The sequence below is a fragment of the Vulpes lagopus genome, chromosome 18, assembly GCF_018345385.1.
Source record: "Vulpes lagopus strain Blue_001 chromosome 18, ASM1834538v1, whole genome shotgun sequence".
NCBI lineage: Eukaryota > Metazoa > Chordata > Mammalia > Carnivora > Canidae > Vulpes > Vulpes lagopus.
Genome location: NC_054841.1, coordinates 34,923,760 through 34,946,795, shown reverse-complemented (window position 1 = coordinate 34,946,795; position 23,036 = coordinate 34,923,760). Strand labels below are relative to the sequence as shown.

General features: G+C 41.4%; 1 protein-coding gene across 14 annotated transcripts in view; it reads right to left on the bottom strand.

Annotated features, from left to right (window-relative positions):
• The window catches only part of PLCB4 (phospholipase C beta 4), a 417,242-nt gene that overhangs the window by 97,819 nt on the left and 296,387 nt on the right, over positions 1–23,036 (bottom strand). For all 14 annotated transcript variants that reach the window (XM_041733173.1, XM_041733165.1, XM_041733160.1 and 11 more), the window contains 3 exons: positions 10,632–10,711; positions 8,059–8,112; positions 1,009–1,090 (listed from right to left, as the gene is read on the bottom strand). In XM_041733173.1, the coding sequence (XP_041589107.1) occupies positions 1,009–1,090; positions 8,059–8,112; positions 10,632–10,711 (216 nt within the window). The remainder of the gene's footprint in view (positions 1–1,008; positions 1,091–8,058; positions 8,113–10,631; positions 10,712–23,036) is intronic.

Genomic DNA, 23,036 nt, shown 5'->3' with positions numbered 1-23,036 from the left:
CGTGTAAATGGGTGTTTCTGGTTACCATGCAGCCAGGACTTGTGTGTTCAAACACTGACTACAGCTGGGTTTGCTCTGGGAAACACCCCGTAAAATAAATATAAAGAAACATTTCCTCTTTCTCTCCTTGAGGGAGAAAAGCAAGTGCCTGCCTAAAGGATGCTGAATAAATCAAACCTAGTGTTTACTTATGCTCATCTTGTGAATTTTCACAAGATCACATGAAGGGGCTCAGGATGACCACATACAATTTTACTTTTCACACTGAAGTTTGTATTTCAAATTGGATTTGTTAAAGTAGTAACAGGCCTAAATATTTTTTGTAGTCAATAAGTTAATTTCAATTATCCTAGGTCCAAAGGGCCAGGCACACAAATGGTTTGTGTAGGGAGGGGTGCTTTATAAAATATCTCACAGCCATCTTGAAGAACAGGATTTATTAGCCAATTATTCAGGCTCACACTGTGTTTGGTCAAGGCAAGGTGGATGGGCTTCTCTAAAATAAGCTTTCTGGGGGTGCCTTGGCATTCAGCCAGCTGGGCATCTGACTCATGACTTTGGTTCAGATCATGATTTTAGAGTCATGAGATCGAGCCCAGCATCTGGCTCTGTGTTGGGCATGGAGCCTGCTTGAAATTCTCTCTCCCTCTGCACGCCACCCCCACTCCCCCACTTTCTCGCTCTCTCTCTCTCAAAAAATAAGATAAAATAAACCTTCCACAAGCTGTGTAAAAGAGCAAACTGGCTATCATTTCCTTTCCCTAATAAAGTTGATAAAAACATTGTGAAGTACATTATTTGAATTTAAGAACATTTAGTTTAAAATGCTCAGAAAATAAAAGACAGGCAGGCAGGAGAAGAAGAAGGAAAAGTTATCTGTACTTTATGAGATTGAATCCAGTTTTGAATCAAAATGACAGCAGTTTAGAATAAAAAATCTGGCTTATTACGTATGAGAACATAAATAGACAAAGTCATTTAGAAACACATGATTAAATGAATAGATACCTTTCCACTGGGAAGACCTAACTCCTTGAGTGCTTGAAAGATCACTTTTTCTGTTTTCCCCGATGCAAACGTTCTAGTAATACTAGGGCAGAAAAGAAAACAAACAAACAAAAAAGTCAAGTTATTGTTGATTCTGTTTTCTCTGAGGCAAAACTCCCAAGTAATACTCAGATGGTAGGATGGCAGGGAGAGAAAGGGAAAGGAAGTAGAATTTAGTTTTCATTTCTAGGTATTTTTTTATTTCCCTAACTAGCTCCTGCAATATTCCTCTGGTTATACTCGAGAGGCAACTTGATTCTCAGATGACTGTCCCCCTGGGTGGACACAAGAAGCCCTGGAGATCCTGCTGGACAAAAACAATGATACACTTTGATCCTACCAAATAACTTTCTCTGGAAAAAGGAACATAGCAGATGGGACAGGTCTAGAATAAAACCTCATGTTGACACTAACTAGGCTTGGGGGGGGGGGGAAGGTTCCTCAGAGTTCAGCCTCTGCCTAAAATGGCTCTTTATAGCTTGTTTTCATACTTACTACAGCTGACATCCAACATCAGACATATTTTTTAAAATTTTAAAAAGATTTTACTTATTTACTTGAGAGATAAATAGAGAGGAGCATGAATGGGGGTGCTTAGAGGGAGAGGGAGAAGCAGACTCCTTGCTGAGGGGAGCCCTAAATGGGGCTCAATCTTAGGACCCTGAGATCATGACCTGAGCCAAAGTAAGATGCTTAACCAACTGAGCCACCCAGGTGCCCTTAAATTTTTCTTGAGCTAACTAAGCACCCTCAAGCTACTCTGAAATTCCAGCTACAACAAAGATTAGGGAGTTGATGAAGAAAGGGGTAGATGAGGTGGGAAGGGGAGCTAGGGGAACATTTGCTCAATGTTTCAATAGAATCTTGGTACTACCCTGACACACGGCATTTCTGAATAATGGTGTTCCCTTTATCTTGTATGGTGTGCATCAAGGCTGCTAAAATGAGTACTACCTTAATAAGCATATTTCCTGCTTATGATAAATACACTGGGACACGCAGAATGACCTATTGAGAGGAGCTGGTGTCCTAGAATCATGTTGGTCCTGAGCTGTGCCTTAGCCAACCAAAGGAACCTTCATTCATTCTGTGGCTGGAAGCCTAGGTAATCTATCACTGTAATAACTGAAACTCTAATTTCAAAAGTCCAGCCTCGACCTGAGGATAGAGCCGTTTCATGTGGGAAGCGTAGCATGAGCACAAGGGGCTTTGTAACAGCACCTCCCAACACGCAAACCTGTCATGCGCTCGTTATTCATGTTAAGTGGAGGCCAGCTCCAACTGTAAGCAAGGAGAGCCAATTATTCTTGATGAGTGGGAGAAAGCACCTCTACAACTGCAGAGTATAACTTCCCCAAATAGATTGGGAAGAACTAACTTTAAGTCAAGGAATTGTTATGTGTTCATTCAAAGCTTTATGGTTTTATGCTTGGTCCAAGAATACTCTTGAGAAGTACATTTTTAAGGGCACTTTACACAGTGGCATTCAATTCTACGGAGGCTCAAAGATTCCCTTGAACAAATCTATGGACGTGGTTGCACATATGTGTTTGACATTAAGTAAACCAGTTTCCAGTGTAGAGGGTGTTATGTTCACATTTTCCCACTTCCCTAGAGTTCACAGAATTTGTATACACAAAATTGGTTTGAGAAGCAATTTATCTGACCTTTATAAAACAGGGGAAAGTAGTTATTCAGTGTTCTCTCTCTCTCTCTCTCTTTTTTTTTAAAATTATGTGTTACTGTGAGAGCTACAGGTGCCAGCATCCCCACATTTGGGATGCCTGGCAGAAGGAAACTGCTTGCCTAGCAATCTCAGGGGTATCTCGGCAAACCTGAGCTTTGGTTAGGTTTGGAGAGGCATGAGAAATGAGATGAGAACTGATCGATGTGGTCATGAATGTAGCAGGTACAGGGCCTGAGCCCTTCTGGTGAAACAGTAGCAGGGTGTGGGGTAGAGGAAAAGGAGGGAAGGGAGGAAGAGAAGAGTGTATAGGAACAGAAGTTTTTGGCTAAGAGCTTGCTGAAGTGCCAAGAAAGAAACAGAGAGTAGGAGGAGGAATGCAAGCATTTGCTTGCATGGGGTGGGGGGAGCAAATAAAGAGATTGAGAGAGAAAGAAAAAAAATAGGGTGTCCAGTGCCAGGAGAGAGGAAAATCCCCGTAGGAATATATCAGTGAAGGCAGAGTCAGAGCCCAACAACATGATTGTGCAAAAAACAGAGGCAAGAGGTGGCATTATGGCCAGAGGAGTTTGTTCTCTGGCCCCTCCTTCCTGAGGGGGCTTGGGTTGGGCAATGTCACTGCAGGTTTGCCCACCTCATTCTCAAGGAGACCAAGCCCAGGATGGAAAATAGGAGAAAGGAAGCTGAGTAAGAGTAAGGCCATTGCCCTGGTCTATCTAACAAAGTGCCTTTATTGCCTTTGCTCCAGACAGCTATCAGACAGCTTGGGCCTTAAAATGGATTTCCTTAGGGGGGTTGTGAGGCAAAGGGGAATTCTTGGGAGTTTCCAGTTAGAGGCCCAGAAGAATGCCCTTTAACAGGTCCTGAGAGAAACACATTTATCAAAGCCTGGGGAGATTTTAGACACCTTCATAGGCATATCATGGGAGACTACTTATAAAGGACAGTGATTTATTCAACTCTCTATATACAGCCCCATGCCCGCAGGGTATAGGGTAGAACTCAATGAGTTTTTGTTGGATCAAAATAAACCACCTTCCCCTAAAGAAATGCTATGAAAGCAAATACCCTTGAGTGAAGCCCAATCCTTCTGGAGTCCTGGTTCAAATTCCATGTTCCTATAGACTTTATAGGTAACTAAGAGAGCAATGATGCTAGACACCAAGTAGGTCTCATTCTTTCCTTGCCCTCAATAGGCCTATGATCCATTCGGTGGTTTTAACACCAACTTCTGAATCACTCATAGAGGAATCAGGCAGTGATGCCTCAGGAGAGTCCTATCCCCTCTGTAGACAAACCAAGCTTTTGGGACGTAGATGGATTACATAGGAGCTGGGCTGCCATGCCCATACCTGAAGCTCTCAGCCTTCTTTAATACAATGGCCTCCTTTAAGACTACTCCCAAGCAGAGCCTGCAATTATTGTCTGGCTACCATATCCCAACTCTCTAGCCACTGGTTTCAACTCCAGTTTACAAGGGAGGAAATGGCAAAGGAAAGAGTGACTTTCAAACTTTGGTCTGGGTGGAAAGATAAATGGAGTGCGAGTTTGGAAGTTTGAGAGAAAGGGAGTCTGCATAAGACTATATACATGGAAAGGAAAAAGGGAGGTAAAGACTAAGACTTTCTTCATTAATCATCCCTGAAACTTCCTGGATATTAAATTTCAGCTAATACTCAAGAGCAGGGGCCATTCCCAAGCTATGTAATGACTATGAAGCCAGATCCCTTTAAACAGTATGTGCACAATACTAATAGTTTCCATTTTAAGAACTCCAGAATGATAGTGATGAAATGACATTTTAAAAGTGTTTACTCTTAATATCCATTAAAACATTCAGAACAATTTCCACCTAGCTCTTGGCAAGCTCATCTACCAGGAGATTCATCCGCTTTCCTCTGGCTTGGTATCAATTCTCCATCAACTCTGAACAAACTGCCCCCGAATCACAGATGTCTTGTGTCAAACACCTGTTAACACTGGCAGGCACCAAAGAGTTTATGTCAAGGAGAACTAAAGAAAATGACAAAAGGATGGTAATAATTTTGTATGTGAACATACCGATAAGGATCTTTGAAACCATGAAAGACTTCTAAGCTTGTCTAACAATGGCTTGATTAGAATACATATAAATGAAACCAAAATTGCCAGTTAGACGTGCTTTGCTTTGATTGCAATCTATGTGTTTTTACTTTGTCTATTGCCTGAACCTTATCTCGGAAGAAAAAGGACAGTAAGGTATGTAAAAACAGATCCGACATAAATTTCTATTCTCCACACTGCTGTCTGTGTTAAGTTTGGACTTATTACTTCAATATAGATTTTAAAGAAAAATATACTGTATGTTGGGTAGTAGCTGTAGGATGCTAGGATATATTAAAATAGTTGTCCTGCCATTGCTCAATAGAACAAAGGATTTACAAAAAAATAAGGATCACTGTAAAGTATCTTTGCCAATAATTATCAGTCAAGGGTTTTGACAAGGTGTTTTTGGCTTTTGTTTTTTTAAAAAGCTCTACCTTTTTTTTTTCTAAAGCAGACATAATGTTGATTTGCTAGAAAGCTAATAAAAAGGAGAATCCTACATCCAGATCTATAAAGACCACAACAAATGCATGAGGTCTATAACTTGGTAAGCCCTCAATAAAAAGTTAAGCAAAAATACTGCCCATGGTCGTCGTCTTTATGATTTGTATGCTTTCAATTTTCTCATTGATATTTAATTCTGTCATATGGATTATGTTTTTTTAAATATTTTATTTATTCATGACACACACACACACACACACACACACACACACACACAGAGGCAGAGACACAGGCAGAGGGAGAAGCAGGCTCCATGCAGGGAGCCCAATGCAGGACTTGATCCTGGGACTCCAGGATCACAACCTGAGCTGAAGGCAGATGCTCAACCGCTGAGCCACCCAGGCGTCCCTGTCATATGGATTATTACAGAGCATGGAATTAAGAAAAATGATGACTTCTAGGACAATTCTGTTAAAGATTTTATGTATTTGGGCAGCCCGGGGGGCTCAGTGGTTTAGCGCCACCTTCAGCCCAGGGCCTGATCCTGGAGACCCAGGAACAAGTCCCACGTTGGGCTCCCTGCATGGAGCCTGCTTGCTCCCTCTGCCTGTGTCTCTGCCTCTCATTCATTCTCTCTCTCTCCCTTTCATTAATAAATAAAATCTAAAAAAAAAAAAAAAAGATTTTATGTATTTGAGAGCAAGAGAGCACAAGCAGGGAGAAAGGCCAGGGGAAAGGGAGAAGCAGGCTCCCCACTGAGCAGGGAGCCTAAGGTGGGGCTCAATCCCAAGACCCTGGGATCATGACCTGTGCTGAAGGCAGATGCTTAACTGACTGAACCTCCCAGGTGCTCCTAGGACAATTCTATTAGATGTGAAAAGAATAATTTTGAGAGAGTATGACGATAATCTCCTAGGGATACAGAATGAAGTTTCAAGGCAGAATGAAGTGACTTGGCAGAAAGGAAGGTGTAGAAAAGTCAGAAATGGTTCAATGTGATCAGCATGCCACTGCTCAAATGCATTTGCTCAAATGCTATCAGTTGGTGACCTGTTTGCCTCATCTCTGGAAAATAAACAGTTCTTCTTTCTTTTTCTTTTTTTTTTTTTTTAAGATAAACAGTTCTAAGACAAGATTCTACTCAGTAGCTCTGGATTTTGTTTGCAGTTGGCCTCTTCACTAAAGTGGTATGCAGATAGAAGTCAACAGGAATCAAAGTCTGGAGAATTCTAGAAGACTGGGTTGGTATCCAGGAAACCCATGATTAATTCAGACCGTGGGCTTAGGCTCATGAATCCAAACACACTCCTGGTTTCATGTGGACAGCTGACCCTCTGAGACCCACTCCAGCTTATGGAATTTCCATGAAGCACTTACACAAACACCAGCCAAAAAGATACTAGAGAGTTTGGTAAAGAATTCCTATTACTACCATCTCAAGATGTCCCCACAGACCACTAGCAAATCCTAACACCAGAAATGGAATAGAGAAGCAGAAAAGTGGGAAGCATGGGGAATCCTCAGAGGGTGAAACATATCAGCTTAGTATTAAAGAAGGCATGTTGGAAGGGTGCCTGGGTAGTTCAGTTGGTTAAGTGCCTGACTCTTGATTTTGGCTCAGGTTATGATCTCAGCGTCCTGGGATCGAGCTCTGAGTAGCCTCGCTGCTCAGTGGGGAGTCTGTTTCATGATCCTCTCTCTCCCTCTGCTCAACTGTGCTCTAAAACAAATAGAACTGGGGATCCCTGGGTGGCTTAGCAGTTTAGTGCCTGCCTTTGGACCAGGGCGTGATCCTGGAGTCCCGGGATCAAGTCCCACGTCGGGCTCCCAGCATGGAGCCTGCTTCTCCCTCTGCCTGTGTCTCTGCCTCTCTCTCTCTCTCTCTCTCTCTCTATGTCTATCATGAATAAATAAATAAAATCTTAAAAAAAACAAATAAAACAAATAGAATTTAAAAAAGACACATAGAAGACAAATCTGGTTCATGTTTTCTTCATTCTTTTCTTTTTTTTAAAGATTTATTTATTTTATCTCTAAAATAATGCGCATGAGCAGGGGAAGGGGCGGGGGCAAAGGGAGAGAGAGAGAGAATTTTAAGCAGGATCCATGCTCAGCATAGATCTCTCTCAGATCAAGACCTGAGCAGAAATCAAGAGTCAGACGCTTAACTGACTGAGCTACCCAGGTACCCTTGTTTTCTTCATTCTTGATTCCATTCAAGCTTTATTGCCATTTTTTTTTCATTGTCACTGTTACCTTGGGCAGAGCAAGGAGAAAAAGTGATAGCTCAGAAGAGTGTTTGGTGCCATGGACAGTACACCTAGAGATGAAGTGCTAAGAAGCCAAAGGAATTCACCTGCCCTGCCCACCAGGGAACAGCAAGGTCCAGAATGAGCACCTCTAGACTAGGTACCACACTTTCAAAGACACAGTCTATACACTCCTACTACAGGTGCACAATACAAACTTCTTTAATTTTAGCTAATTTTTGCTCATGGCAACTAGATGAAATATATCAAAATCCTAAAAACCCACTTATTTGAGGATTAAAAGAATACTGCTGCATTTCTAGATGTTCTTCATCAAGGCAGAGCTAATGCTACCAATTCTGAGTAAAAATGCAACTTTACATCCACAAGGGATTTTTACAAACTGAACACGGCATTTGATAGAGTGATTTAAACTAAGCTTCCAGAAATATCTTTAGTGAAAGCAATTAACAAGTACTTGTAAAGGGCTCTTTGGTATCACAAGAGTCGATTCAGGGTATGGAATACAGGCAGAAATGATCGACTTACCTCCTGACTGGAATTTTACCATTTGTGTTGGTCATAAATGCCAATTTCATCCAGCTGGAAAACAATAGTAACAATACTGTTTTAATGTTTCTTAGGAGGAACACTTCAAACCAGTTAAGAACATTAAAAGAAAGTTCATTCAAACAAAGAACATTTATTCTGAAAACAGGCAATCATAGAATGTGAGATGAATTTATGGTTGTCAGATTTAGCAAATACAAATCCAAGACTCTCGGTTAAATTTGAATTTAACTGAAAAATACCGTTTTGTTTTTTTTTTTTACAAGTATGTTCCAAATGCTGCACTGGATATGCTTACACGAAAAAACTATTACTTATCTGAAATTTAAATTTAACTGAGAGTTCTACCCTTTTGTCCTAGCAACCTAGATGAATTAGAAAATTGGGTGCTTACACTAGGCAAAACAAATTGCAGGTACTTCTTTGGTAACTGGTCTCATCTTTGATTATTGCTCTTTAATAATCTTTACTGAGATGGTAAGAAATGCAACTGCATGGTGACACCAGCCAGTCTTGTCCTGAGGACCCATGGGGACTCCCATCCCTGTTCCCACTGCAGCAAAGCAGATATCGAATGACCACCTTCCTTAAATTCCAAGAGTAAGAGAAGTTCATAAACTGAAACTGATGATAAGCAACTCATTACTTTCCGCAGGCTTTCCAGACACACAGGGACCCAGAACATTTATTTGTACTTTGGGACTAGGGCTGTTCTTAGCCAAACTCACATTCTAATTGTTTCCAGCCAATAATATTCTAACAACAAGAAGAACGTGACAATTTGGTAAAGTTTCTGCCTTATGGCAATTTCCTAGAAGCACAAGTGACTCCTTTGGAAGGGATATTTTCAAAGACAACAGGAGTGAAGGAAGCAGAAAGCACAGAGAGAAGTCACACAAAGTTATGGTTTCTGCTGGTGCTTTAGCCCGACGCCAGGGAGAGCTCTGGAGTGCGACGTGCACCAGACTGGGTGGCATGGAGCCTGGCTTTTTGTATCCTGTTCCAGCCCATTATGAGCCCAGGGCTTCTCACCAGGAAGAGGAAGGAGTATAGTCTCCTAGGCACAGAGACTCCCTTGCAGCAGGGGGTAATTCTCTGCAGAAGTGGGCAGGTGTGACCTCTTGATGAACTAAACCTCATGGCAGCTGGTGGATGGGTGAATACCAGCTCTATACGGGGATCTCAGCAGGACATCAATGGGACATTTAAGATCTGGTGTCCAATATGGATATTGGGGTCCCTCAGGTATAAGTGGGCATTCTCAAAGTCTCAGATCCTCTGGGATTCTATGAATGCTCAAAATGTAATGTCAAATATCCATTGTTGCCCTTTATTTTTAAGAAAACATGACAGAGCAACTGTAGAGGAAAAGAAGAAGCAGCTGCACAACAAACAGGTATTTACAAGAGTAGCTATCCCCTACTAAGATGATGGAATGGAAATTGGAGGGATGGCATAATGATCAACATCACTAATATTGAATGAAGGGGGACTAGGAGCCAGGCACTGGGCTGGGTGTTCTCCAGGACCTCATAATATCTGTGCAGTAATCTTGTGAAATGAGTTATGGTCACCTTCTCCATTCACAGGTAAGAACAGTAACATACAAGGCTAAGAACTTGCCAAGCGTCACCCAACCACTAAGTAGGTGGCCAAGCTGGGATTACAGTCAAGAGCTCATATCTTAAAGCACTTGCCAAAGGGACCAACAGTAAGGGTGAAAGTACCCCAAGGGCTGACCTTCCTTCCTACTGCTTGACAGTCCAAGCAATCACAGCCTTGGTGCTGGGCCTGGTTGCGAGGGCAGGTTTATTCCTGTAATTTTTCAGCATTGCTCCCTTCTGCACCTATAACCACCTGCCAATGACCCTGTGATGGCAAGCAGCTCCATTCCTCCACTGATTGCTGCCTTTTAAACAGGGTGGGATTTCTCCTTGAGTAAACTTCATGTCACCCTGATGGGATAACTTGGGAAGGGTTAAAAATCTACTCCTGTAGTATCCCTCTGGATTTTGGATCCTGTGAGCTGGAGTAAGGCCAATACATTTGGATTCCTAACTGGGTGCTAAACAGTCCCTGGGGCCAGTGCTCCTTCTCGACCCTAGAAATGGGTGCTCTTGTAAGAGCTTCTCTTGGCCACACTCCTCAATTCTCAGTTTCACACAACAGAGGCTCCAGCTACAACAGCAGTACCCAACTATGGCCCTAGGCATGGAGAACTCTATCAGCACTCAGCCTGGGGCCTACAATCCAGAGGATACTGAGGTTACAGCATCCACCACCAACCATTCCTTTCATACCAGTTTTGGGCTATGGCATTCATTGGCTATGGGTTTTCAGACATGCCCTGCCAAGTAGCATGAAGGGTACAGGTGTGTATGGGGAACTTCCTCTCCAGGGTCAGGAGCATGGAGGGGAAGGCACGGAATGTGGTGCCTGGCCGTGTGTGTGTGTGTGTGTGTGTGTGTGTGTGTTTTAAGCCTTCATCTCCTAAATCTGACCTTTCACTTTTTTAACAGCCAAAGACAAAGAGTGATGTAAATAAAACTCACTGTTTCTTGAGGCAGGTCATTGGACTAACATTGTTGGCTCTGAAGTTATGTATGATTGATCTCAATCCTTCTACCCATTGCTGAAAGAGAAAGAAAAGACATTCCTGATGAGCAAAACCATGGATGCTAAAAATGGTGGCTTTCATTAGATAGCCTGTGTCCATTCTAAGAATAATCTAAACTCTTCTTTTATCTCCTCTCTGTCACAGAGTGATCTTCATTTTGCACACCATGCTTTCTTCTTTAATAAACAGCTTTCATTCTTTCCATGAAGATAAATGTAACATCTAGAGCATCATTAAGTACTGGGCTGTCACAATGGAATGCTGCCCACTGACTGACTTGGTAAACCTTCTATTTGCAGCCTGTTTAAGTAGAAATCCTTTTCCAGCCACTGGCCATCTTCATTATTTCTAAGCAACATTACCCAAAATGTGATGACATACTTAGCTATTCCCATTTTAGAGGATGAATGCATTCGGGGTTCATCAGTTTTATTGTGTGATTCTATTTCAGCCTAAGAATTTGTTATGTATCTCACCTGTCTGGGATTTCCAGCAGAGCCCTAAAAAAAAGCATGCACTGATTGCCAGGGTATCCAGAGCAAACAGCGAGCGCTTACATAATTTCTGTATAAGGACTTGGACCTCAGCTTTAGTTCATACCAGCACTCCACGGATTTACAAGGAAAAGTGAAGGAAGACTGTACATGGCAGTAAAAGAATTTGGGTCTCGTAAGGACATTCTACTAGCAAAGGGTGGCCCGTGAATAAAGGCCAACTCTGCCCTTGAGTCCAATAACTGATGCCAACGAATGCCATACCAAGTTGCTTAAATAAAGAATCATACTCTTGGCAACAGGCTTTGTAGCAAATTGATACTGGGGGATTAAAACAGAGCAGGGGCCTCCACAAAACCCAGAACTTTACCTTCTTTGGTTTATAGTCTGCCTGCTGTAAATCTATGCTGAGGAAGGGAAAATATTTGGGGATAGATCGTAGAACATATGTATATTTTATCTGCATTGCCCAGTACGGTAGCCACTAGCCACATGTGGCTACTGAAATGTAAACTGAACAAAAGTAAAATTCAGTGCCTCCATTTCACTAATCATATTTCAAGCGCTCAAAAGCCAGCATGGGGCTAGTGTCTACCACACTGGACAGAGCAAATACAGAACAACTCCATCAGTACAGGTTCTATCAGACAGCGCTGCACAGTATCACCAGGTTTAACACGGTCTAGTGACTGAGTCACTGCAATGGCGAGAGGTAAAGATGGAGTTCTGTAGAGTGTCTGTGGTTTTAACTTATGGTGATAAAATGCAAATAACATTACATTTATCATCTGAACCATTTTGAAGTCAACAGTTCAGTGACATTAAGTGATATTCACATTGTTGTACAACCTTCACCAGCACCCTTCTCCAGAATTCTTTTCTTCTTGCAAAACTGAAACTGTCCCCATTACACAACATCCCTCCCCCAAACCCCCGCATTCTAGCAACCACCATTCTACTTCCATCTCTATGAATCTGCCTATTCTAGGTTCTTCATAAAAATAGAATCATACAGTATTTGCCCTTTGACAAATTTGACTGGCTTATTTCACGTGGCATAATGTCCTCAAGTATTAGCCAGGTCACAGCATGTGTCGGAATTTCCTTCTTTTTAAAAGTTGAATAATATTCCAATAACCACATTTGGTTTACTCATTCATCTGTTGATGGACACCTGGTTTGCTATATGATTAATGGTGGCTATTGTGATTGATGCTTCTATGCATTTGAGTGTGCGGGTATCTCTTCAAGTTGCTGCCTTCAATTATTTTGGGTATATACCCCGAGATAAAATTACTGGATTATATGGTAATTCTATTTTTAATTTTTTGAGGACCCACCATTTTGTTTCCCATGGTAGCTGTGTCATTTTACATTCCCACCAACAGTGCACATGGGCTCCAATGTCTCCATGTCCTTGTCGATACTTGTTCTCTTCTGTTTTGTTTTCGTTTTGGAAAGAGTCATCTTAATGGATGTGAGTCTGAGAGTTTTGGCTTTCCTCTTTATGCTCTGGTCATACCTAACAGTTTTCTGAAGGAGGACTTAAGAGCCAGAAGAGGTAAATTTCCTACTGCAACTAGAAAAGGCCATTTGCTGAGGACCATAAATAGCATGGAAAGCCTCCTGATGGTGACACCAGGATTCAGAGGGAGGAGGAATAAAGGCAATAGTAGCATTAAAGACATGCTTTATTATTTTCATCATCAGCCTTGACTTCCTCTGTCAGGCTAAATATGGGACTGTAATTCCCTGTGGGGACCATCAGATATCCTGTTGTTGGCCTAACAAACCACAGGCTCACACAGAGTTTCCCAAGAGGAGACAGAAAAACATAAATAATTAGGCTGGCATTCACTGGACAGCATTTTCTCAACCTGAAGGCTTGTTACGTGTTCCAAAACACGAAACAGAGTCCATGGTTTCCTAGGGCAAAGAAACTGGGCAATTTCTGAGACTGTTCACTGGCTTTTTATGAGCACTCTGATTTAGTTGTTTCTAAAAATAAATTACAGAGATACCAGGCTTTGAGGAGGTTTAAACAACTCATCTATCTTTTGAAATACAATGCTGGTGAAGAATCCTGTTTATTGTGACAGAAAGGTCTCCAGGAGTGACCTCTGAGGTCACCACTCCAGTGACAGAACTCATGCTTTACTTAGTAGGAAATGCCATTGGAATCATCACAGGCCCCAAAGGGCACCAGGATGAGGAGGTTGTTGCTTTTTCTTTGTGATGATGAAAGTGAGGGTCAGGGGCCTTGCCCAAGATCACAGAGCAGCTGGCACATGGCTGAGAGGCAGGAAGAACCCTGATGTTTCCCTTCCTTTGGGCTTGTTCACACATCTCCCTCCATGACATGGAAAAGCCCCACAGGGCTTTCTACTGTCTTCCAGGTAATGGATACCTAGCATATTAACGCCCAGAGACTTTAGGAAATATGTTTAGCATTTTGTTTTGTTGTTTCTAACAAAGTAGATGAAATGCCAGCAGGTGTCAGTAGAGCCTTAGAGTTTAGCTGAAAAGTTGTACTGGGGTGAATAGATGCATATGAACTTCATTGAATGCTTCCAGATTAAGAGAAGCAAACAAAACAAAACAAAAAGCAAAAAACACTGACTTAGATATATTTTCTTGAATTGCTGAAAATAAGCACGTATGTTAACAGTCTACATAATGCCCCAAAAGGTATGTCTTCAAGCGCAGGGCTGCATGTTTCTAGAAGGATCGTTCTAGAGTACACTCATTGGCTCAGTGGTGACATGTTCATGATAGGATTCCGATTACACTGAGTGCCTCACTCTGGTCCAGTCGTCCTGAGTGGGCTCAAGCAGCCTGGATGTAGGGAAAACAGCCCAAAGGATCAGTTCGATTCAGACGTCTAAATCAGCAGTTTCTACACTTCCCCAGTAGCTTCTTCTCTTCATTTTCTAATCTTTTCCAATTCTACTTTAAAGCTTATGTCAGACCTTCCAAGGAGAAGGGTGAGAAAGGTCCTTTCATGGACTCTGTGGCTAAGCTGGATGGTTTAGGGAAAAAGGAAGGAGGAGGAGAAACTGCCTCTAATTTCCCCCTAGTGACTTACAACCTCTCCTCTGGGACTCCTTGTTCTCACCATGAAGGCAGGCATCATTGCCATTTTCCAGGCAAATGGAAATGTTTGTCTCCTCACCCTTTACCTGTCTCCTCTGTCCCTGGGACACTGGGACCATTATGGACAAAACAATCCCTTTCCCAATGAAAAAGGCAGCACAGGCGGCACAGACATAACAAAACTAAACAAACAAACAAACAAACAAAAAGTGTATTTGCACAGGGCGTATACTTCTCTTTATCCCTTTAAAAACATCTGGGAGGGTTATTTTTTTTTTTTTAAGGTTGTGAAAGAGGTATTTTGAATGTCCTTTGCAGAAAATGTAAGGCAAAAAAGTATACAAAAAGAAGTAAACATCCCCCCCCAATCCCATTACTGACATTAAGAGCTAGCCACTGACATTCTGATATTTGAGTTTTTAGCTTTTTTTTTACACAGACATAACTTTGTCATCCTAAAATAACTAGTCCCACTGCTTGCCAGTCAGCACCACCTCAGGTAGACTTGTTCTTTAAACTCAATCTTATCTCTAGTTTTTGTTCCAGAAGCATCCTTTTCAATCTTTACTCAAAACAGCATGTTGTCAAAGCAACAAGTAACACAGGCCCTGAGATACTCTCTAAGTATGCCACATACTTTTTTCTCCAAAGAGAAGACTCAGTGTCATCCCCCATCTTCTGGTGTGTGATGCTTTGTTCTCAAGGAGGATACTGGCAGAAGTGGTGGAGTCCCCTTAACTAAGTCTGTTCTGGGACACCTGGGTGGCTCAGCAGTTGAGCATCTGCCTTTGGCTCAGGTCATGATCCTGGGATCCTGGGATCAAGTCCCACATCAGGCTCCCTATAGGGAACCTGCTTCTCCCTCTGCCTATGTCTCTGCCTCTCTATCTTCTCATGAATAAATAAATAAAATCTTTAAAAAAAAACAAAAATGAAGTCTGCTCTAAGTTAACTGCAGACTTTTTAAGCAGAGTGTAGTCCAGGGACTAGCAGCATCACCTGGGGAGTGTTAAAATTAAAAGGCAAATCATCAGGCCCTATCTACGAAATCTGTCTCTAGGGCTGGGGAAGAGAAACGTGTGTGTTGGTGAGCTTTCCAAATAGTTCTTTTGCAAATTCACATATAAAAGCACTGTTCTGAACCCAAGCCACTCAGTAAAAAGTTTAGCTCCTAGAACAAGAACATCAACATGTCCAGATGGCTGGTTAGAACCGCAGAATCTCAGGTCTCATCTCACCCAGACCCACTGGATCAGAATTTTCATTTAATAAGATCCTGGGGTGACTCATAGGCACATTTCAGTTTGAGAAGCACAGGTCTAGAAGAGGGGTCCTTCCCCACCTGGATATTTACTTCCGTTGCCCTCCTAGAGAGATCTAGTTTCCTAGATCTCTGGGAGCAGAGATTTCTCCGGGAAATCTTTGGTTTCCTATGGGAGCCGATGGTTTCCTACAGGGTCCTGGGCTGGGATATCTGGTCTTCTAGAAAGGATCTTGGGAAGAGCTCTCCATTCCTGATTTACTTTGTTTTTGTCAGATACCTACCTACCTGGGCTGAACAAATCTGCATTCACTAGAATGAAAATTGTAACCTACACACTTTGATTCAAATGCTTGCATGGGGGGGGGGCAAGATGGTGGAGGAGTGGGGATCCTCAACTCACCGGGTCCCACCAAATACCTGAATAACTTTCAAACCATCCTGAAAACCTACAAATTCGACCTGAGATTTAAAGAGAGAACAGCTGGAACGCTATAGAGAGAAGGGTTTTCGCTTCTAACAAGAAGCTTATTCTTGACTCAGCCCGCTCACACAGCTACTCTGTACTGAGAAAAATGACTAGAAAGAAGAACTCACCACAAAAGAATGAGAAACAGTACTCTCAACCACAGAGTTACAGAATTTGGATTACAATTCAATGTCAGAAAGCCAATTCAGAAGCACAATTATAAAGCTACTGGTGGCTCTGGAAAAAAAGCATAAAGGAATCAAGAGACTTCATGACTTCAGAATTTAGATCAGGCCAAAATTAAAAATCAATTAAATGAGATGCAATCCAAATGGGAAGTCATAACAATGAGGGTTAATGAGGTAGAAGAAAGAGTGAGTGACATAGAAAACAAGTTGATGGCAAGGAAGGAAGATGAGGAAGAAAGAGAAAAACAATTAAAAGACCATGAGGAAAAGTTAAGGGAAATAAATGATAGTCTCAGAAGGAAAAATCTATGTTTAATTGGGGTTCCAGAGAACGCCGAGAGGAACAGAGGGCCAGAAAGAATATTTGAACAAATCATAGCTGAGAACTTCCCTAATTTGGGGAGGGAAACAGGCATTCAGATCCAGGAGATAGAGAGGTCCTCCCAAATCAATAAAAACTGTTCAACACCTCGACATTTAATAGTGAAATTTGCAAATTCCAAAGACAAAGAGAAAATCCTTAAAGCAGCAAGAGATAAGAGATCCCTAATTTATATGGGGAGAAATATTAGATTAACAGCAGACCTCTCCACAGAGACCTGGCAGGCCAGAAAGGGCTGGCAGGATATATTCAGGGTCCTAAATGAGAAGAACATGCAGCTAAGAATACTTTATCCAGCAAGGCTCTCATTCAGAATAGAAGGAGAGATAAAGAGCTTCCAAGATAGGCAGAAACTGAAAGAATATGTGACCACCAAACCAGCTCTGCAAGAAATATTAAGGGGGACTCTGTAAAAGAAAGAGGAAGCCCAAAGAAATAATCCACAAAAATAGGGACTGAATAGGTATTATGATGACAATACATTCGTATCTTTCAATAGTAACTCTGAACATGAATGGGCTAAATGATCCCATCAAAGACGCAGGGTTTCAGACTGGATTAAAAAAACAAGACCCATCTATTTGCTGTCTACAAGAGACTCATTTTAGACCTAAGGACACCTATAGCTTGAAAATGAAAGGTTGGAGAACAATTTACCATTCAAATAGTTCTCAAAAGAAAGCTAAGGTAGCCATCCTCATATCAGATAAATTAAAGTTTATCCCAAAGACTGTAGTAAGAGATGAAGAGGGACACTATATAACAATTAAAGTGTCTATCCAACAAGAAGATCTAACAATCATGAATATTTATGCCCCTAATGTGGGAGCTGCCAAGTATATTAATCAATCAATAACCAAAGACATACTTAAACATAATAATACTCTAGGATACTTCAACATGGCACTTTCTGCAAATGACAGTTATTTTTTTTTAAGATTTTATTTATTTATTCGTGAGACACAGAGCGAGAGAGAAGCAGAGACATAGGCAGAGGGAGAAGCAGGCTCCATGCAGGGGGCCTGGCGTGGGACTTGATCTCGGGACTCCAGGATCACACCCTGAGCCAAAGGCAGATGGTTAACAACTGAGCCACCCAGGTGTCCCCTGACAGATCTTCTAAGTACAACATCACCAAAGAAACAAGAGCTTTAAATGATACACTGGACCAAATGGATTTCATAGATCTATACAGAACTTTGCATCCAAATGCAACTGAATATACATTCTTCTCAAGCACACATGGAACTTTCTCCAGAATAGACCACATACTGAGTAACAAATCTCTTAACCAATACTGAAAGATTAGGATTGTCCCCTGCATATTTTCAGACCATAATGCTTTGACACTAGAACTCAATCGCAAGAAATTTGAAAGAAACTCAAACACGTGGAGGTTAAAGACCATCCTGCTACAAGATGAATGGGTCAACCAGGAAATTAGAGAAGAATTAAAAAAATTCATGGAAACTAAAGAAAATGAAGATAGAGCTGTTCAATATCTATGGGATATAGTAAAAGCAGTCCTGAGAGGGAAATACATCTCAATACAAGTATCCCTCAAAAAATTGGAAAAATCTCAAATACACAAGCTAACCTCGTACCTAAAGGAACTGGAGAATGAACAGCATAAAACCTACACCAAGCAGAAGAAGAGAGTTAATAAAGATTCGAGCAGAACTCAATAAAATAGAGACCAGAACTATAGAAGAGATCAACAAAACCAGGAGTTGGTTCTTTGAAAGAATTAATAAAATACATAAGCCATTAGCCAGCCTTATTAAAAACAAAGAAGACTAAAATTAATAAAATCATGAATGAAAAAAGTAGAGATCACAACCAATACCAAGGGAATACAAACTTTTTAAAAAACATATTATGAGCCAATAAATTAGGCAATCTAGAAGAAATGGACACATTTCTGGAAAACCACAACCTACCAAAACTGGAACAGGCAGAAATATAAAACCTGAACAGGCCGATAACCAGGGGGGAAACTGAAGCAGTCATCAAAAACCTCCCAAGACACAAAAGTCCAGAGCCAGATGGCTTCCCAGGGGAATTCTATCAAATGTTTAAAGAAGAAACAATACCTATTCTACTAAAGCTGTTTGGAAAGATAGAAAGAGACAGAATACTTCCAAACTCGTTCTATGAGGCCAGCATCACCTTGATTCCAAAACCAAAGACCCCACCAAAAAGGAGAATTATAGACCAATATCCCTGATGAACACAGATGTGAAAATTCTCAACAAGATACTAGGCAATAGGATCCAACAGTACATTAAAAGATTATTCACCATGACCAAGTTGGATTTATCCCGAGGATGCAAGGCTGATTCAACACTCGTAAAACAATCAACGTGACAGATCATATCAACAAGAGAAAAAACAAGAACCATATGATCCTCTCAATAAATGCAGAGAAAGCATTTGACAAAATACAGCATCCATTCCTGGATCAAAACTCTTCAGAATGCAGGGATGGAGGGAACATTCCTCAGCATTTTTTTTTTTAAATTCATGAGAGACACAGAAAGAGAGAGAGAGGCAGAAGCAGGCTCCATGCAGGGAGCCCGATGTGATACTCGATCCCAGGGCTACAGGACCACGCCCTGGGTTGAAGGCAGTGCTGAACCGCTGAGCCACCTGGGCTGCCCCATTCCTCAGCATCTTAAAAGCCATCTATGAAAAGCCCACAGCAAATATCATTCTCAATGGGGAAACACTGGGAGCCTTTCCCCTAAGATCAGGAACAAGACAGGGATGTCCACTCTCACTACTGCTATTCAACATAGTACTAGAAGTCCTCGCCTCAGCAATCAGGCAACAGAAATAAATAAAAGACATTCAAATTGGCAAAGAAGAAATCAAACTGCCCCTCTTCACAGATGACATGATACTGTCTATAGAGAACCCAAAATACTCTGCCCCAAGATTGCTAGAACTCATACAGCAATTCAGCAATGTGGCAGGATACAAAATCAATGCCCAGAAATCAGTGGCATTTCTATACACTAACAATGAAACTGAAGAAAGAAAAATTAAGGAGTCAATCCCATTTACAGTTGCACCCAAAAGCTTAAGATACCTAGGAATAAACTTAACCAAAGAGGTAAAGGATCTATACCCTATAAACTACAGAACATTTCTGAAAGAAATTGAGGAAGACACAAAGAGAAGGAAAAATATTCCATGCTCAGGTATCAGAAGAATTAATATTGTGAAAATGTTTATGCTACCCAGAGCAATTTACACATTCAATGCAATTCCTATCAAAATACCATGGACTTTCTTCAGAGAGTTGAAACAAGATTTGTGTGGAATCAAAAAAGACCCTGAATAGCCAAAAAAGAAAACCAGAGCCAGGGGCATCACAATGCCAGATTTCAGGTTGTACTACAAAGCTGTGATCATCAAGACAGTGTCGTACTAGCACAAAAACAGACACATAGATCAATGGAACAGAACAGAGAACCCAGAAATGGGCCCTCAACTCTATGGTCAACTAATAATTGACAAAGTCCAGAAAAGACTATTTACTGGAAAAAGGACAGTCTCTTCAATAAATGGTGCTGGTAAAATTGGACAGCCACATGCAGAAGAATGAAACTAGACCATTCTCTTACACCATACACAAAGATTAACTCAAAATGGATGAAAGATCTAAATGTGAGGCAAGATTCCATCAAAATCCTAGAGGAGTGCACAGGCAACACCCTTTTTAAACTTGGCCACAGCAACTTCTTGCAAGATACATCTATGAAGGCAAGAGAAACAAAAGCAAAAATGAACTATTGGGACTTAATCAGGATAAAAAGCTTCTGCACAGCAAAAGAAACAGTCAACAAAACTAAAAGACAACCTACAAAATGGGAGAAGATGTTTGCAAATGACATATCAGATAAAGGGCTAGTATCCAAAATCTATAAAGAACTTATTAAATTCCACACCCAAGAAACAATCCTATCATGAAATGGGCAAAAGACATGAACAGAAATTTCACCAAAGAAGACATAGACATGGCCAACAAGCACATGAGAAAATGCTCTGCATCACTTGCCATCAGGGAAATACAAATCAAAACCACCATGAGATCCCACCTCACACCAGTGAGAATGGGGAAAATTAACAAGACAGGAAACAACAAATGTTGGAGAGGATGTGGAGAAAGGGGAACCCTCTTGCAGTGTTGGTGGGAATGTGAACTGGTGCAGCCACTCTGGAAAACTGTGTGGAGGTTCCTCAAAGAGTTAAACCTTACAATCCAGCAATTGCACTGCTGGGGATTTGCCCCAAAGATACAGATGCAGTGAAACGGCAGGACACCTGCACCCCAATGTTTATAGCAGCAAGGTCCACAATAGCCAAACTGTGGAAGGATCCTTGGTGTCCATTGACAGATGAATTGATAAAGAAGATGTGGTCTATGTATACAATGGAATATTACTCAGCCATCAGAAACGATGAATACCCACCATTTCCTTCGATGTGGATGGAACTGGAGGGTATTATACTGAGTGAAGTAAGTCAATCGGAGAAGGACAAACATTATATGGTTTCACTCACATGGGGAATATAAAAAATAGTGAAAGGGATTAAAGGGGAAAGGAGAGAAAATGAGTGGGAAATATCAGAGAGGGAGACAGAACATGAGAGACTCCTAACTCTGGGAAAGGAACAAGGGGTAGTGGAAGGGGAGGTGGGTGGAGGGTGGGGGTGACTGGGTGATAGGCACTGAGGGGGGCACTTGACAGGATGAGTACTGGGTGTTATACTATACTATATGTTGGCAAATCGAACTCCAATAAAAAAAATATACAGGGGAAGCCTGGGTGGCTCAGCGGTTTAGCGCCGCCTTCAGCCCAGGGCGTGATCCCGGGGACCTGGGATCAAGTCCCACATCGGGCTCCCTGCATGGAGCCTGCTTCTCCCTCTGCCTGTGTCTCTGCCTCTCTCTCTGTGTCTCTCATGAATAAATAAAATCTTTAAAAAAAACACACACACATATATATATATATATATATATATATATATATATATATATACAAAAAAACTGCTTGCATGCGGAAACAAGAGGAGGCAAGATGCTGCAGAGATTGTCTTTCACCTTCCCTATGTCTGTGCTGTGCAAATAATCAGTGGATGGCGCCATCTAAGATGTTTAAAATATGGGACCTTCTCATTACCTGTTACATAAACCCTGATCCATGCAGAGTTTTGGTGTTTGGTTCAAGTTAATGGGGGTAAGAAAAAGTCAAGGCCTATCTCAGTTGGCAATTCTCAACGTGGCTCATTGCTCTAACAGTTAACTGGTTGTCATTTGCTTAAACAACATAAAGCAGGAATTTATGCAATCTGAAATACAGCTTTGTTTCCTTTGTACTGTGAGTTCTGGTATAAGACTCATTTTCATTGATGGGGTTCAGGGCAGGCCACCCCAGAGTGCCTCTTTGGCATGTGGATTATTTTAAACTGAATACATTCGAGGCCTAATAAACTCAAGAAGAGCTTTCTACCTCTCTCTTAACTGCCTAAAAGAATTTAGATAGAGGCCTGTACCAGGAAGAGAGCTATTACCAAAGATAACTATTTTTCTTTCTCTTTAAAACAAGATAGTCTTCTCCATGGGGCAGGACATCATTTGTTTCCAAATATTTGTCCTTCTCATCTTCCTGCAAATTGTCTTCCTTGCCTTTAGCCCCAGATCCTTACCCTCTTCTCCTTAGGTCAGGATGGTATGTACACCTAATTACCTGACTGCCAGAGAGCCTTTCCTGTCTTGTGGGGCTCCTGTATACATGTAAACAGATTTTTCTCCCGTTAATCTCTCTCTTATTAGAGGTGGGTGTCTCAGCCAAGAACCCAGAAGGGTAGAGAGAAATTCATTTTTCCTCCCATAAAACCATGCACTAGAGGGACACTCTGAAGCTTTTCAAGATTTCCACAGGATTTAATGCTGCAGTAAGACAAGACTGCAAGGTGCTTAGAATGTAAAATTGCAACATTTCACAAATCTCCAGATGAATAATCAGAATGGAGTAACTATATCTTTATATTAAACTAGACACTTGGTTTTCAGGAAGGCATTTGAGCTTCAGAGAGGCTTATCAGACTGTAGAGGCAATGCAGGTAGAACCCTATGTGTTTTCTCTTACACATAAGAGAGTCTATACATATAAGGGTCTATACATATAAGGTGAGTCAAATGATTTCAGTTGTTAGGATAAGATATTAGCTGCCATTAAATCGTCAGCACTTAACTTCGAAGACAGACCAAGTGAAAGACATTTCCAGCTGGTAAACTATTATCAGAATACTATGTGGATATTACTTAGGGGTCAGATTAATAGTTCCCAGAGCTTGTTGTACCCTGGAACCCCCCACTCCAGGGAAGTTTATAAGACATTTCAGAAGCTTGGATGCCTCTCCTGGAGATTCTCATTCACAATC